The sequence below is a fragment of the Tamandua tetradactyla genome, chromosome 5, assembly GCF_023851605.1.
Source record: "Tamandua tetradactyla isolate mTamTet1 chromosome 5, mTamTet1.pri, whole genome shotgun sequence".
In the NCBI taxonomy this organism is placed as follows: Eukaryota; Metazoa; Chordata; class Mammalia; order Pilosa; family Myrmecophagidae; genus Tamandua; species Tamandua tetradactyla.
The window spans coordinates 143,957,009-143,970,252 of NC_135331.1; the positions used below are offsets into that span (position 1 = coordinate 143,957,009).

Genomic DNA, 13,244 nt, shown 5'->3' on the forward strand with positions numbered 1-13,244 from the left:
CACCCACTTCAGTCCAGAAGAGAAAAGTCACAGATAGAACGGAGCTCAGCTTTCAGACACTGGGCAGAAACTGTGGCTAAAGGTTAAGGAATTCTATACTTCCCACATCTTTATCAAACCATGGCCTGATTTTATAGGTCCATCCCAAAGAGGTTAATTAAGCTTACTATTAGCTAACTAGGACATACGCTATTTTTTATCTCATAATGCTGGCAAAAGCTCCTGATGAGGGTATGGGCAGATGAGTAAAAAATATGGATGTAAATAAATAAATAAATAAAAAGGGGCAAAAAGTAAAATAAATTAAGTAGATGGAAACACTAGTGGTCAATGAGAAGGAGGGGTAAGGTGCATGGTATGTATGACTTTTTTCTTTTTTCTTTTTATTTCTTTTTCTGGAGTGATGTAAGTGTTCTAAAAAATGATCATGGTGATGAATACAAATATGTGATGATATTGTGAGCCACTGATTGTACCATAGGTATAGAAAATACGTGCATGAATGTTTCTAAATAAAAAAAAATCAGTATACCTTTATCTCAAAAAAAAAGCTTCTCGTGAGTTTTTCTACTTGAATATTATCATTGAAGATTACAATGTTAATTGTATGGGAAAGTTATTCTGTAATAGAAAATGGTGTCACTTTCTAGAATTGAGGGTTCCTTTTAAATAATCCTCATTGACAACTTGTTCTTGTGGCAAATGAAAAAAAATGCAAAAAGAAAAAAATTATGTCTAATTTCTTATTATTAAGTAATTTATTTTGAAACTATCAAAGTATCTTATTCCTTTACACTTATCTCTAAATTTGTGTTCTAGGGGAGACTTTGGTAAAATCAGATATCAATGTGGCAGCATCTGTAATATATTTACGTGATTTCTTATTGACAGCGACCAGGACGTTTTAAAAGCTCTGAGCAAGTTTTCAAAATGTAAATCCTTTCTTCATTCACCAGTCCTGGGACAGTTTTGATATGGTTCACCCATAGGGTGGCCAGCATATAATTTCGGTCATTCTGTCCTTTTGTAAATCAAGATGTTCTTTACATCGTGCCTCTAAGGTTTTGATTTCGGTTGTTTTCTAGTGAAAAATGTAGGTAAGTGTTTGCTTCAAGTTTACAATCCCATTGTTAGCACCTTGTATTATTATGTCATTCTGCTAAGGATCAAAAGATCTGCATCATACATGGAATAGTATGGGAAGAAGGAGTGGCCTGCACACTCGTTGGGGAAATGTTCATAAATATTGTCTTACTCTCCAAAATGCAACCATAGTCATGTTAGGACGGTGAGATTGTGAGCTGGGCTGCCACTCAAGTTGTAAAGTTGTATGGTTTGTGTATGGCACGAAGGTGCCCAGCCAAGGAGCGAGGGCAAACTGATACCTACTCCCCTTTCCCTTACTTCTGATTCTGCCTGGAGAAAAAGGCCTTTTTCTGTGCCATTTACTCATGAAGCTATTTGTCTGAGGTGCTGTACCTACAAGAGAAGGAGTCATTTCCCAATTTGCAAAAGGGTCTATCTGGGCTACAGGTCCTGGTTATGGGTAGATATTTAGATTTTGGCAGTGTAGGGGAGCGAGGGGAGTGAGTAGCAGTCCATCTTTCTCTTCCTACCTTAATCCAGTTCTGTACCTCTGAAGCTACAGACTCCTCCAAAAACCTTTCTTGCCTCTCTCCCTTCTCTTTCACTTTTTTCCTTCCCCTACTTTTTACAGTTTCTTATTCCTCTTTCTCTTCCCATCCCTCTATCTCTTTTTCCCTTTTCACCTTTTCCTGACTTTTCTCCTCACTCCCAGGAGACAAAATGAACAACAGCCAAGCCCATTGTATTGACAACAACCTAGAGTCCTAGTCATTGGCACACCCCTGGTATCAGACTGGAGTTTCTGCCCAGGGTCAGATCTTGACATGACTACAAAGAAATAGAAGACTTGCTTCATTGTTTTATCCTATTATCACCCCTCTCTCCCCAGTAACTGGGGTCGAGGGGCAGACAAACCTGATAATGTTATACTAACTTATCTTGTGGTATTAGTGGTCACCAGTATTGCCTTAACCAGATGTGTTGTCATTTAAAAGGAAGGTTTCTGTGTTAGTGTGTTTTAACCATTAGAAGCCATCTCAAAGGGGAGAATTTTAGGTAGTTCTCTGACTGAAGTAAATGATGCAGAATTTTTTTATAGTCACACTCCTCAAATTTGCCTCTAGTACACAACACTTCTTTTAGGCATTTTTCACAAATGGACTTGAAACAAAGTGGCCAGCCTGCACACCTGCCTCTCTTCCTCCTCACCGCTTATATATCTGAGATTATAATCTTTTCTCTAGAGAACTCATATCAGTGCTTTTCAAATCAACTGTTCCAAAAAATGTAACAACCATTTTTTTCAGCCAGGCTTGCCCAGAATCTGTCCTCTACATCTCTCCTGAACAATCTTAGCCACTTCTGTGTTCTTGATACTATCAACTGCTGATGGATCCTCAAACCTGAGCCTCCAGGCTGAGTCTTTTCTTAGAACTCCCTATCACTGCAGCCACTGCCTACCAGATGTGCTATCCTAGCACTCCTCAGTGCAGCAGGGCCCAAATAGAATGTGTCATCTTCCCTCTCTGCAGCCCACAGACCTTTTACAAGTCCCAGTTATTGATACAATCATCTACCAGCCATCCAAAGCAATGGGAGACTCACAAATCATCTCTTCATCTCTTAATTCCTCTCAAGTCTGTCCCTTCCTTTTGCCCTCACGCCTTCACTCTCATTGCTGGTGGGCCATCACTATCTCTTGCCAAGACAATTGAAAAGGCCCCTAACTAGTCAACGAAGTCCAGTCTTTCCTCTTTTTATATCATCCTTTTCTTGCCGCCAAACTGCAAAGCTGGACCTTTAACAGAATTCTCAAAGTCTTCCACTTAAGTACTTCTAACAGAAGCAGAGTGAAGGAGCTTCCCAGTAGTTTGGCAGGCGAAGGGAGGGTAGGATCCAGAAGGTCCCACCCACAGCATTAAATTTCTATTGAAGTTAAAAGTTTTTAACACTGAATTTCTAGCAATTCCATGACAATCATAATGTTTCCTATCTCAGAACATTTGCTTATGCTGCTCCCTTAACCTGGAATGCACCTCTCCCCAGACACAGCTCAAGTGTCACTACCCCTTTGAAGCTCTCCATGACAAACTCCAACAGGGTCAAATTGACCATTCCTCCCTTTGTGACACTACAGTTCACACCTTTGCCATATCATGTATCTCTCTATGTCACGATCCTTTACTTATGCCTCTTTCCCCACTGGGCTCCGAATTTCTTGAAGGCAGTGCCTGTGCCTTATTCATCTTGGCCTTTCCAGGACCAGAACCATGCCTGGCACATGGTAGTATGGGAGGTCAGGGCCAGCCCCTTCCTCTCTCAGTACTTCTTGAAAGTCCCTTCTACTCCCTCTGTCAAGTAAAATGATCCCAGATGGACAAGGACACACTATCAAAGGTGAGTCATTAGTTTTCCTCTCCTGCTGAACCCTCCCAACAAGTGTTCCAGAGCTAACACATAGTAGGTTCTCATCAAATATTTGTTGAATATGTGAATGAATCAACAATCAGCACCACTGGTCTCTTCGATTAAGCGGCATTATTTTTTCTGTCTTATCTTCTAGAAAATTCTGATATCTCTGAATCCCCATGATCTGACAGAGTTCTAGAACTGACTAAACATTGTGTATATTATAAATAAATGAATGAAGAAATGAAGAAATGTCTTCCTATGTATTTGTGTTTCTTAAAAGCCATATGCATTCATTTCAATTTTTCATCCTAAGAACTGAAAGAGCAGAATTTCTTATTTGGGCAATTCTGAGCAAGCTCAAAGTTTAACAGAACTTCTCTAGAAAGTTGCCTAGTACCTGGATTTAGTCTGAAGTTGTCTGAGAATAGCAATAGCAGTAGTATCACTATTTAAATCACAGGATCATATTTGCAAGAGATTGAGAAACCTAAAAGCCTTTTTGTCCTCTCCCTTTCTGACATATGAGGACACTGAAGCACAGCCTAGTGAATAGAGTTGACTGGTTCAATATGCTACTGCACATAGTAAAAGGGATTTTGTAGATTGCATTAAGTTACAGATCTTGAGATGGAGAAATTACCCTGGATCATCCAAGTGGACTCAATGTTATCACAATGGTGCTAATAAAAATGAGGCAGACAGCCTGCCCATGCTACAAAAAAAAAAAAAAAGAGGCAGACAACTCTGCAAAGAAAATCATCACCCTCTGTGGTAGTTAGATTCAGGTGTCAACTTGGCTAAGTGAAGTTGCCTAGTTCTATCGCTGTGGACATGAGCCATTGGCATGTGACCTTCATCTGTTGCTCATTACATCTGCAATTGGCTAGGAGGTGTGCCTGCTGCAATGAATGGTGTTTGATTTAACCGGCCAGTGCTTAAATGAGAGAGCTCAATGTAGCACAGCCAAAGCAACTCAGCATACCTCATCTCAGCACTCGCAGCTCAGCCCAGGCCTTTGGAGATACAGAAAGAAATAACCCCGGGGAAAGTTGGTGGAACCCAGAGGCCTGGCAAGAAGGCCAGCAGAGATCACCCTGTGCCTTCCTGCATAAGAAAGAACCTCAGTTGAGAGTTAGCTGCCTTTCCTCTGAAGAACTAGTGAAATAAATCCCCTTTTATTAAAAACCAATCCATCTCTGGTGTGTTGTATTCCAGCAGTTAGCAAACTAGAACACCCTCCCACCTGCAGGTCATGCTATCCAGGGGTGAAATTCTCCCTAGCAATGTGGGTCATGAATGCCAGGCATGAGCCTGGCCCTGGCACCGTGGTAACGACAGTTCCTTCCTGATCAAAAAAAAGGAAAAGAAATGTAACAAAATAAGCTATCAGTGGCTGAAAGAGTTCAAATGGTGTCAAGAGGCTATTCTGGAGGCTACTCTAGGGCTAGCTTCACCTAGATATTGCTATTTACCATGGTTTGCCAAACCCCAACCAAAACCATTCCTGTCAACTGTAAAGAATACCCAGAGCTCTATCTGAGAGTGTACAAAAGTTTCATGCACTAAGACTACTTTCCAAAAACCTACAGCTTCCAGATGGGTTCCCAGGCCAGAGAAGTTCTGAAACACAGAGGGGCCAGCTTCTCCAAGAATATCGACTAGTTCCATCCTCCTATCCCATATTGTCAATACCCCTTTCCAACATGAAAAAGTTAGAATGGGCGTGGTCCCTAAAGATTGGAAAAAGGATCAAAGGAGAAGAAAGAATTTAACAAATGAGTATGATTGCTGAATCATTATATTGATAATTCTTTTAATCCTCAGTGTCTTGGAGCAGCAAGAAGGAAAAACCTAAAATTTTGGAAAAGTAATCCATACCAAATTCTGCAATCTGTCCAATAACTACTTTCTATAATGTACTTTGAAATTTATTGCTTGTTAGTATATATATTTCACAATAAAAAAAGTTGTTAAAAAAAAAGGAGATTAGAATCAGTAGTAGTAGATGTGATGATGAAAATTGGAGGTTGGAGTGACGCCAGGAAGTGGACATGAGCCAAGGAATGCAGGTGGCCTTGAGAAGCTGGAAAAGACAAGGAAAGAAATTCTCCCCACAGAGCCTCCAGAAGTAACCCTGTGGGCACCTTGATTTTAGCCCTGTAAGACTAATTTTGGATTTCTGATCTCCAGAACAAAGATAACAAATTTGAGTTGTTTTAAGTCACTGCAATGTGTGGCCATTTGTTATAGTAGCAAGAGGAGACTAATACTGGGTAGGAAGACTCATAACATTAGGCTTGCAACAATGCACTTAGGGTTGAAGACATTGCCTGATCCCTCTCAGAACAGAAGGCAGAGCAAACAGCAGGCTCTGAAATCTCTTACCTCTCTTGCTCTATAAACTACAGGAAACAAGACTCACTTTCCTTAGTGTTTGTGCTACACCTCATTCCCCTGGCTCAGTTGGTCCTCCCCTAGGTTTTTTTTTTTTTTCATATATATATAAAGACAAAGAGCAAAATAATCCAAAAAGGATTTTAAAAAGAAACTATGGATTTCTCCTTATGTAGAAGATGGTAAATGTGCCCCGAAGTCCTCTGAAAGATCCTAGATTTTATACTCTCACACTATGGACCACAGACAATGGCTCTGCTGAATTATCAACAGACTTGCTGTTGAGGAGGAGGTTGTGAGACAGACCCTGCAGGGGAAAGGTGCTTAGTTGTTAGGGTGAATCGAATGAGTATGGAAGAAATGAGTCAATGGGTCAGTTGAACCACATACACTTAAGTAGAGGAGGCCACAGATGCGGCACAGGAGCAGTGAGCTCAGCCTCGCCTTTCTCCTTTCAGCCTCTGAACACCTTACCAATATTACTCACTTTGCTCTTTGTCCATGTCTGTATACGACCAGAAAATCCCCTTCAAGTGAGCTAGGCGAAACGTTCTCTACTATTTCATTACCAAATCCCTACTTGAGGGTAATTAAAGAGCTGATTTGATTATCAACTTGCTAAGGAACTTGTTTGTCACTCAGAAATGGCATCTCAGCAAAATGGTGAAGACTGAAAAAAACCTTTGTAAACCTTATCTGTGACTGTGTGATTTATTTTTTAAATTTCAGGCTGCTTCAGGAGTAAAACTTTAAGGTGACTCTGATCTCCACCATGGCTAATATGATTTAGTGAGCATAAAACCACGGTCCCAAGTGAGCATAAAACCACCTCTGCTTCTAATGATAAGTGCTCAATCAATGTGACTTTGAAGCAGGCCCTGCTCTTTAGCATTTGGATGGAACTAAGTGAAAGTGCTCTGCTTCCACTGAGCACAGCGTGGGTGCTCAATCAAATACATTGCTCATCATTCATTCATTCCCATCCTAGGCCTGATGGAATGTAAGATCTGATGCCTCTGAAACTTCAGAGTGATGCCCAATTTTCATTAAGGACAGAATACTCTCCTTAGTCACCATTCGGTTACATCCTGGTTGCCAGAGACTATTAACATGCACTTCTTTTTGGCCAGGCATGAACAAAGTAGATAAAAACTGTAGGCTGGGAAGGATTTTCTCTTTCCCAAACCCTAGGGCAGTATTCTCCAAAAATTTTCTTGGTTTTACACTTTGACCAGAGAAAGTTTCTGGCCAAACATACCCGTTATGCATATTTAATTTTTAATCAATTTTATGCAGGTTTTAACATACTGGTATATCTGGGCTATAATACAACCCATCAAAAAGAAAATTAATGGAGTGGTGTAATGGTTAGTTTCATGTGTCAGTTTAGCTAGGTTGTGGTGTCCAGTTGTTTGGTCAATCAAATACTGTCCTGATTGTTACTATGATGGTATTTCACAGATGGATTAGCATCTACAGTCGGTCTATTGCATCTACAACTGATTGCATCTGTATTCAACAAAGGAGATTGCCCTCAGCAATGGGGGGCAGTTTCCTTATCCAATTAGTTAAAGGTCTTAAAGCAGACAAAAATAATTTCTTTCCCTTCTTCAACCACTCAGCTTCTCCTGGGGAATACAGCATCACCACCTTCATTAGTTTCCATCTTGCCCTACCGAGTCTAGACGTTCCCATCTCCACATTCATGTGAGCCAATTTCTATAAATTTCTGGATAAGTAGACAAGTGGACAGGTAGATATACAGAGATGGAGATGATAGAAATATCAATGTAGAGATAGAGATAAAGATTGGATATAGATGTAGATAGAGGTGATTGATTGATAGATGACAGATAAATAGAGACCTGTCAGAAGTTCTCAAATTTTCTTCCCTCACTGTAATGGATTACCTTATGTCTAGCCCACTGACTGAAAGGATTCACCACTTCTTTCTGAAAAGCTTGACAGGAAGAAGTTTCCTCAGTGTCAGGTCACTGAGCACATCTGGTCCCACCTCATCCATTGGCTTACACCCTTCAATTAATCCTATGAAAAGCAACTGGCTTTAAACACTTAAGAAAAAAAAAAGATTACTCAGTAATAGAACAATGATTTAAAAGACTTTATTTGCAACAGAACAGCTTTTTATGGTCATGCTAAATGCTGTATTTCATTCCAAATGAAAAGAGCTAGAGTACTGATTCTGCTGTAGGATAAGGAGAAAGGCAATAGAGCTGCAATATATTCTTGAAGCATGTCAAAAGTGGTATGATAAGGAAAAGGAGGGTTTTATCTCACAAGATGCAAAAACACTGAACAACTTAATTTTCTATTCCAGAAACTCAGCAGTCTATTCCAGAATTTTCTATTCCAGAAACACAGCACTTTGCAAAATATTTAAGATTTGTGATAATAACAAGTACTGCAGTGGCATTCCGTGTGGTTTTCCACTTTGGCATTTCCCATTACAGTGGCCTAAAAGGGAAGGAAAAAATATATAAATAAATATAAGCAAAATTTTAAAATATTAAATAAAATTGTCTGTAGCCAGTTGAACTAAATAGATGTTCAGTATATTTGCATATTCTCCCCTCTAGCTGATATTTTTCTCTAAAATGTTGGGTTTGCATTTCTATAAGTATGATATACTCTCTCCCTACCCCCTCCTCTTCACATCCACCCTCATTCTCTTCATTGAATGAATCCAGACTGTATCCACTAAGCTGCTGACTCTTAATTAAAAGGAAAAAATTCTGCCGTCTCGGCCAAATGCCCAATGAAGGACAGGCCATGAAACATTTTAAACATTTTTAACATTCAAGCTCATGGATATACTCTACAGGTATTTCTCTGGGTAGACTGAGTCCTTTAAGTTCTCACCTTGGTGAATGCTCTGGCCACACAGCATGTAGCCTCCGAGGTGATGTTCTTTGGAACCAACATTGTCTTCTTGGACCTTGCTGGAGTGGGATATGCTCTGGAGAAGCAGCAGCCCATGCATTGATAAATCGGGGCACCTAGCCTGGAGAAGTATTTGTTTTCCTTTAGCTTGCATTCTGGGCAACCTATTATTAAAAAAAAAAGACAAAGAACAAAATAATCCGATTCAAAAAGAAACTGTGGGAGACCATCCATGGAAAAAAAAATAAACTATGGATTTTTCCTTATGTATAAGATGGTAAATGTTCCATTTTCCATTGGAAAAAAAAAAAGGAAACTACATTTTTTTTTAATATAAGCTAATCTTCCTACATAATATCTATTTGTAGTGATCACAGTTATTTGTGCGGGAAAACAGTTTTTGCAGATATGCATGGGGAATCTCAGTTTTGGTTATTTCAATCTCTTTAACCATGGATTCTCTATCCCAATGCTAATTGTATGCCTATAAGGAACACAAAATTTGGCAGATGAAAACACCATACTCATCTGAAAGGAGAATTTTTTTTTTTACATGGGCAGGCACCAGGAAACGAACCCAGGTCCTCTGGCATGGCAGGCAAGTAAGTATCTTTGCCTGCTGAGCCACCGTGGCCCACCCTGAAAGGAGAATTTTGCCCTGAGGCAAAATATTTTGTTCTTTGGAATCTGCTGCTGTTTTTCCTAAGAGGAACTCCAAATATTGACAGAGGAAAATATGTTAGAATTAAGAAAGCCTGGTGAGCATAGACAGCCTAATATTAGATCTGGCATCTACATTTGGGACCTGGGATTAAAATATTACTACTTATCTAGAGAAAAACCTTAACCAATAGCAGTTCACAATTTCACAGCAGATTGAATTATATGAGCTACTATATGAGATTTTTCAAATGATACAGCAAAACAAATTTATAGCATAAAATGGTTTTGCTTTTCTCACTTGTTAACTGATGTGAAAATCCATCTACAAAGGCAATGTTAAAATCTTCTGAAATCCTTGGGGAGAACCATAAAAAAAAAAAAGAGCCAATTGAATAAGAAGCATTTTCTGCTTGTAAAAACTCAGATAAAGAATAAAGAGGAATCTATTTCAGATGAAAATGTACAGGCTGCTATTTAAATGGACATGTAAGATATCATTTTCACTGTACATTTTCTGAACCCAATTTAATTTTATATTCACAGTCCACAAGTACCTAGATATATACCCAGCAGCAAAGATTTATTATCGCATTTGAAATGGAGGTAGAAACGTAATTAATGGAGTTATTGATATAAATCTAGAAATGTATATAGTTCTTATTACCACAAACCCAAGTTTAGTCACGCACCCTGCATTGTAAACTCTCCATCAGGAAAGGAATGGAGAATATGCAGAAACACAGACAACGTGGCCAGAATGAGAGCTGCGTACTTTCTGTAGTAGTCCATGGCTCTCCTGCAAAACAGACATAGGGGAAAAAAAGTGAACCTAAAATTGGCCTATGGGTCATACAGTCAGTATGCTTTAATAATCATCAGTTTTCACATTACTACTAATTAACAGTCATCACTATCTTGATCCCTCCCCTTTTGGCTCCACAGCATACTCTACAGCCACACAATATTTCATTGACCATCTCTCTCTAAGAAGGAGGTTGGGAATTGAGTTTAACAAACACCATCTTGTTTAGAAACTCAACATCCTCATTTGTAGAACAGGGAATTCAAACTAAGTAATATCAGGCTGGGATTTATATGATATATAAGATATATACGCATTTAAGCCCATCCTTTCCACTCATGGGTTGGCAAATAGAAGAGACAATATCTCTCTTGCTTTTTATTCACTGATGAAAGAACTCCAAGTTACACCATGAATATGTGACAATAATGATCCAACAGGAGGCAGAGGGCAGAGCAGAGAATGCTGATCAAAGTTTTCTTAAATGCACTTCTTGACTGACTTACACCTGTAGATGTAGCTTTATCTAAACATTTTGAATGCATGAGGCCAGGCTATTCCAGGTCAGCACAGTGATTGACCATACCCAGGTGTTGGTTCTGCTGCATCTTAGATAAGGGGAGGTAGGAATTGGTTGTATCCTCACTTGTCTTAGAAAAGTGTGTGTAAGATAAGAGGGGTAAATGTTATACCATTTTTTAAGTTAAAAGCATAATGGCTTGTTTATGCTAAAGCATGAGAGATAAGTGGGACAGAGCATCAATTACCAATAAAAAAGCCAATGTGGAACATTTAAAAAAGAATTAGGGCAGTGCGATGGTGGCTCAGTGGCAGAATTCTCGCCTGCCGTGCTGGAGACCCGGGTTCAATTCCTGGTGCCTGCCCATGCAAAAAAAAGAAAGAAAGAATTGAGTGGGCAACAGTGGCTCAGTGGCAGAATTCTCACCTGCCATGCTGGAGACCAGGGTTCGATTCCTGGAGCCTGCCCATGCAAAAAAAATAATAATAATAAAATAATTAACACCAACTTTACATAATGTCTTAGAAAACAGAAGAAGAGGAAATATTTCCCAACTCATTTTATGAGGCCAGGATTACCTTGACTAAAACCAGACATAGACAGTACCAAAAAGAAAGTGAGAGAGAAAACTATAGATCAATATCTCTCATGTAAAAATTCTCAGCAAAATATTAACAAATTGAATTCAGCAATGCATAAGAATTATACATCACAACCAACTGGGGATAATGCAAAGTTTGCAAAGCTAGTTCAAATTCAAAACTCAATTGATGGGTCCACCATATCAACAAGGTAAAGTAGAAAAAATATACAATTATATCCATTGACACAGAAAAAGCATTTGACAACTTCCAACACCCATACACGATAAAAAAAAAAAATCACAACAAAGTGGAAACCAAAAGAACTTGTCTCAAGTTGATAAAGAGCATCTACAAAAACCTACAGCTTACATCATACTTAATGGTGAAAGGCTGAATGTTTTTCTCCTAAGACTGGGAACATGGCAAGCATGTCCACTCTCACCACTGTTATTCAACATAGTACTAAAAGATCTAGCCAGCACAATGTGGAAAGAAAAAGAAATAAAAAGCATTCAGATTGGAAAGTCGAAAGTAAAAATATCCCTTTTTGTAAAACACAATTCCATACAGGCAAAACCCCAAGGAATCTATAAAAAAGTGGGGGGTGCTCCTACAACTAATAAATGAGTTCAACAATATCACACGACACAAGAGCAACACGCTAAAATCAGTTACATTCCTATAAATTAAAAAGAAATACGTGAAAACAAATTAAAAACACAAAACCATTTACAATTGCTCCATAGAAAATAAAATATTTAGGTACAAATCTAACAAAATATGTACAGGATTTGTATGCTTAAAATTACAAAATGTTGATGAAAAAATTTTTAAAAGATCTGAATACATGGAGCGACATATCGTGTTCGTGGTTTGGAAGACTTAACAAAGTAAAGATGTCAGTTCTCTTCAGATTGAACAATAGGTTTAATGAAACAGTGATCAAAATTCCAGCAAGGTTTATGTAGATATAGAAAAGCTTATTCTAAAATTTATGAAAGAAAGGCAAAGGATCTAAAATAGCTAAAACAGTTTTAGAAATGAAGTAGGAGGAAACACACTATCCAATGTAAAGGCTTGTAATATAGCTACAGTAATCTAGACACTGTGGTATTGCAAGAGGGATAAATACATAGACCAGTGGAACAGAAGACAGAACCCAGAAATAGATCCAAACAAATATGCCCAACTGATTTTTTAGTTTGCTTATGTATATATGTATATATTTTTTAATTGAGAAATCGTCAAACACATACAGTCCATACACGGCATACAATCAGTGGCTCACAATATCATCACATAGCTGTGTATTCACCACACAATCATTTTTAGAACATTTGCATCACTCCAGGAAAAGAAATAAAAAGAGAAAAGAAAAAGCTCATACATCCCATACCCCTTATCCCTCCCTCTTATTGACCACTAGTATTTCAATCTATCCAATTTTTCACCCTTTATCCTTCTCCTATAATTTATTTATTTTTTTATGCTTATTTTTTTCTTATCTGTCAATACCCTGGATAAAAAGAGCATCAGACACAAGGTTTTCACAATCACACATCTATATCATTATACAATCATCTTAGACAATCAAAGCTACTGAAACAGCTCAAACCAATATATCATAAACTGAAAAGGAATATCTATATAATGCTTAAGAATAACGTCCAGAATAATCTCTTGACTCTGTTTGAAATCTTTCAGCCACTAAATCTTTGTTTTGACTCATTTCTCTCTTTCCCCTTTTGGTCAAGAAGGCTTTCTCAATCCCTTGATGCCAGGGCCAGGTGCATCCTGGGAGTTACGACCCATGTTGGGAGGAAAGCGGTAAGCTCATCTGCCAAGTACCCGACTGATTCTTGACAAATGTACCAAAGCAATT

The 13,244-nt window shown here is 38.5% G+C and overlaps 1 protein-coding gene across 1 annotated transcript; it reads right to left on the reverse strand.

Annotated features, from left to right (window-relative positions):
• Window positions 1–8,267: 8,267 nt before the first annotated feature.
• On the reverse strand, window positions 8,268–10,248 carry CGA (glycoprotein hormones, alpha polypeptide). The gene is made up of 3 exons (XM_077159269.1): window positions 10,146–10,248; window positions 8,773–8,957; window positions 8,268–8,367 (listed from the first exon to the last, which is right to left on the reverse strand). Exons 1-3 carry the CDS (start codon window positions 10,243–10,245, stop codon window positions 8,290–8,292), a joined length of 363 nt encoding a protein of 120 aa, XP_077015384.1. The 5' UTR covers window positions 10,246–10,248; the 3' UTR covers window positions 8,268–8,289.
• Window positions 10,249–13,244: the final 2,996 nt, after the last annotated feature.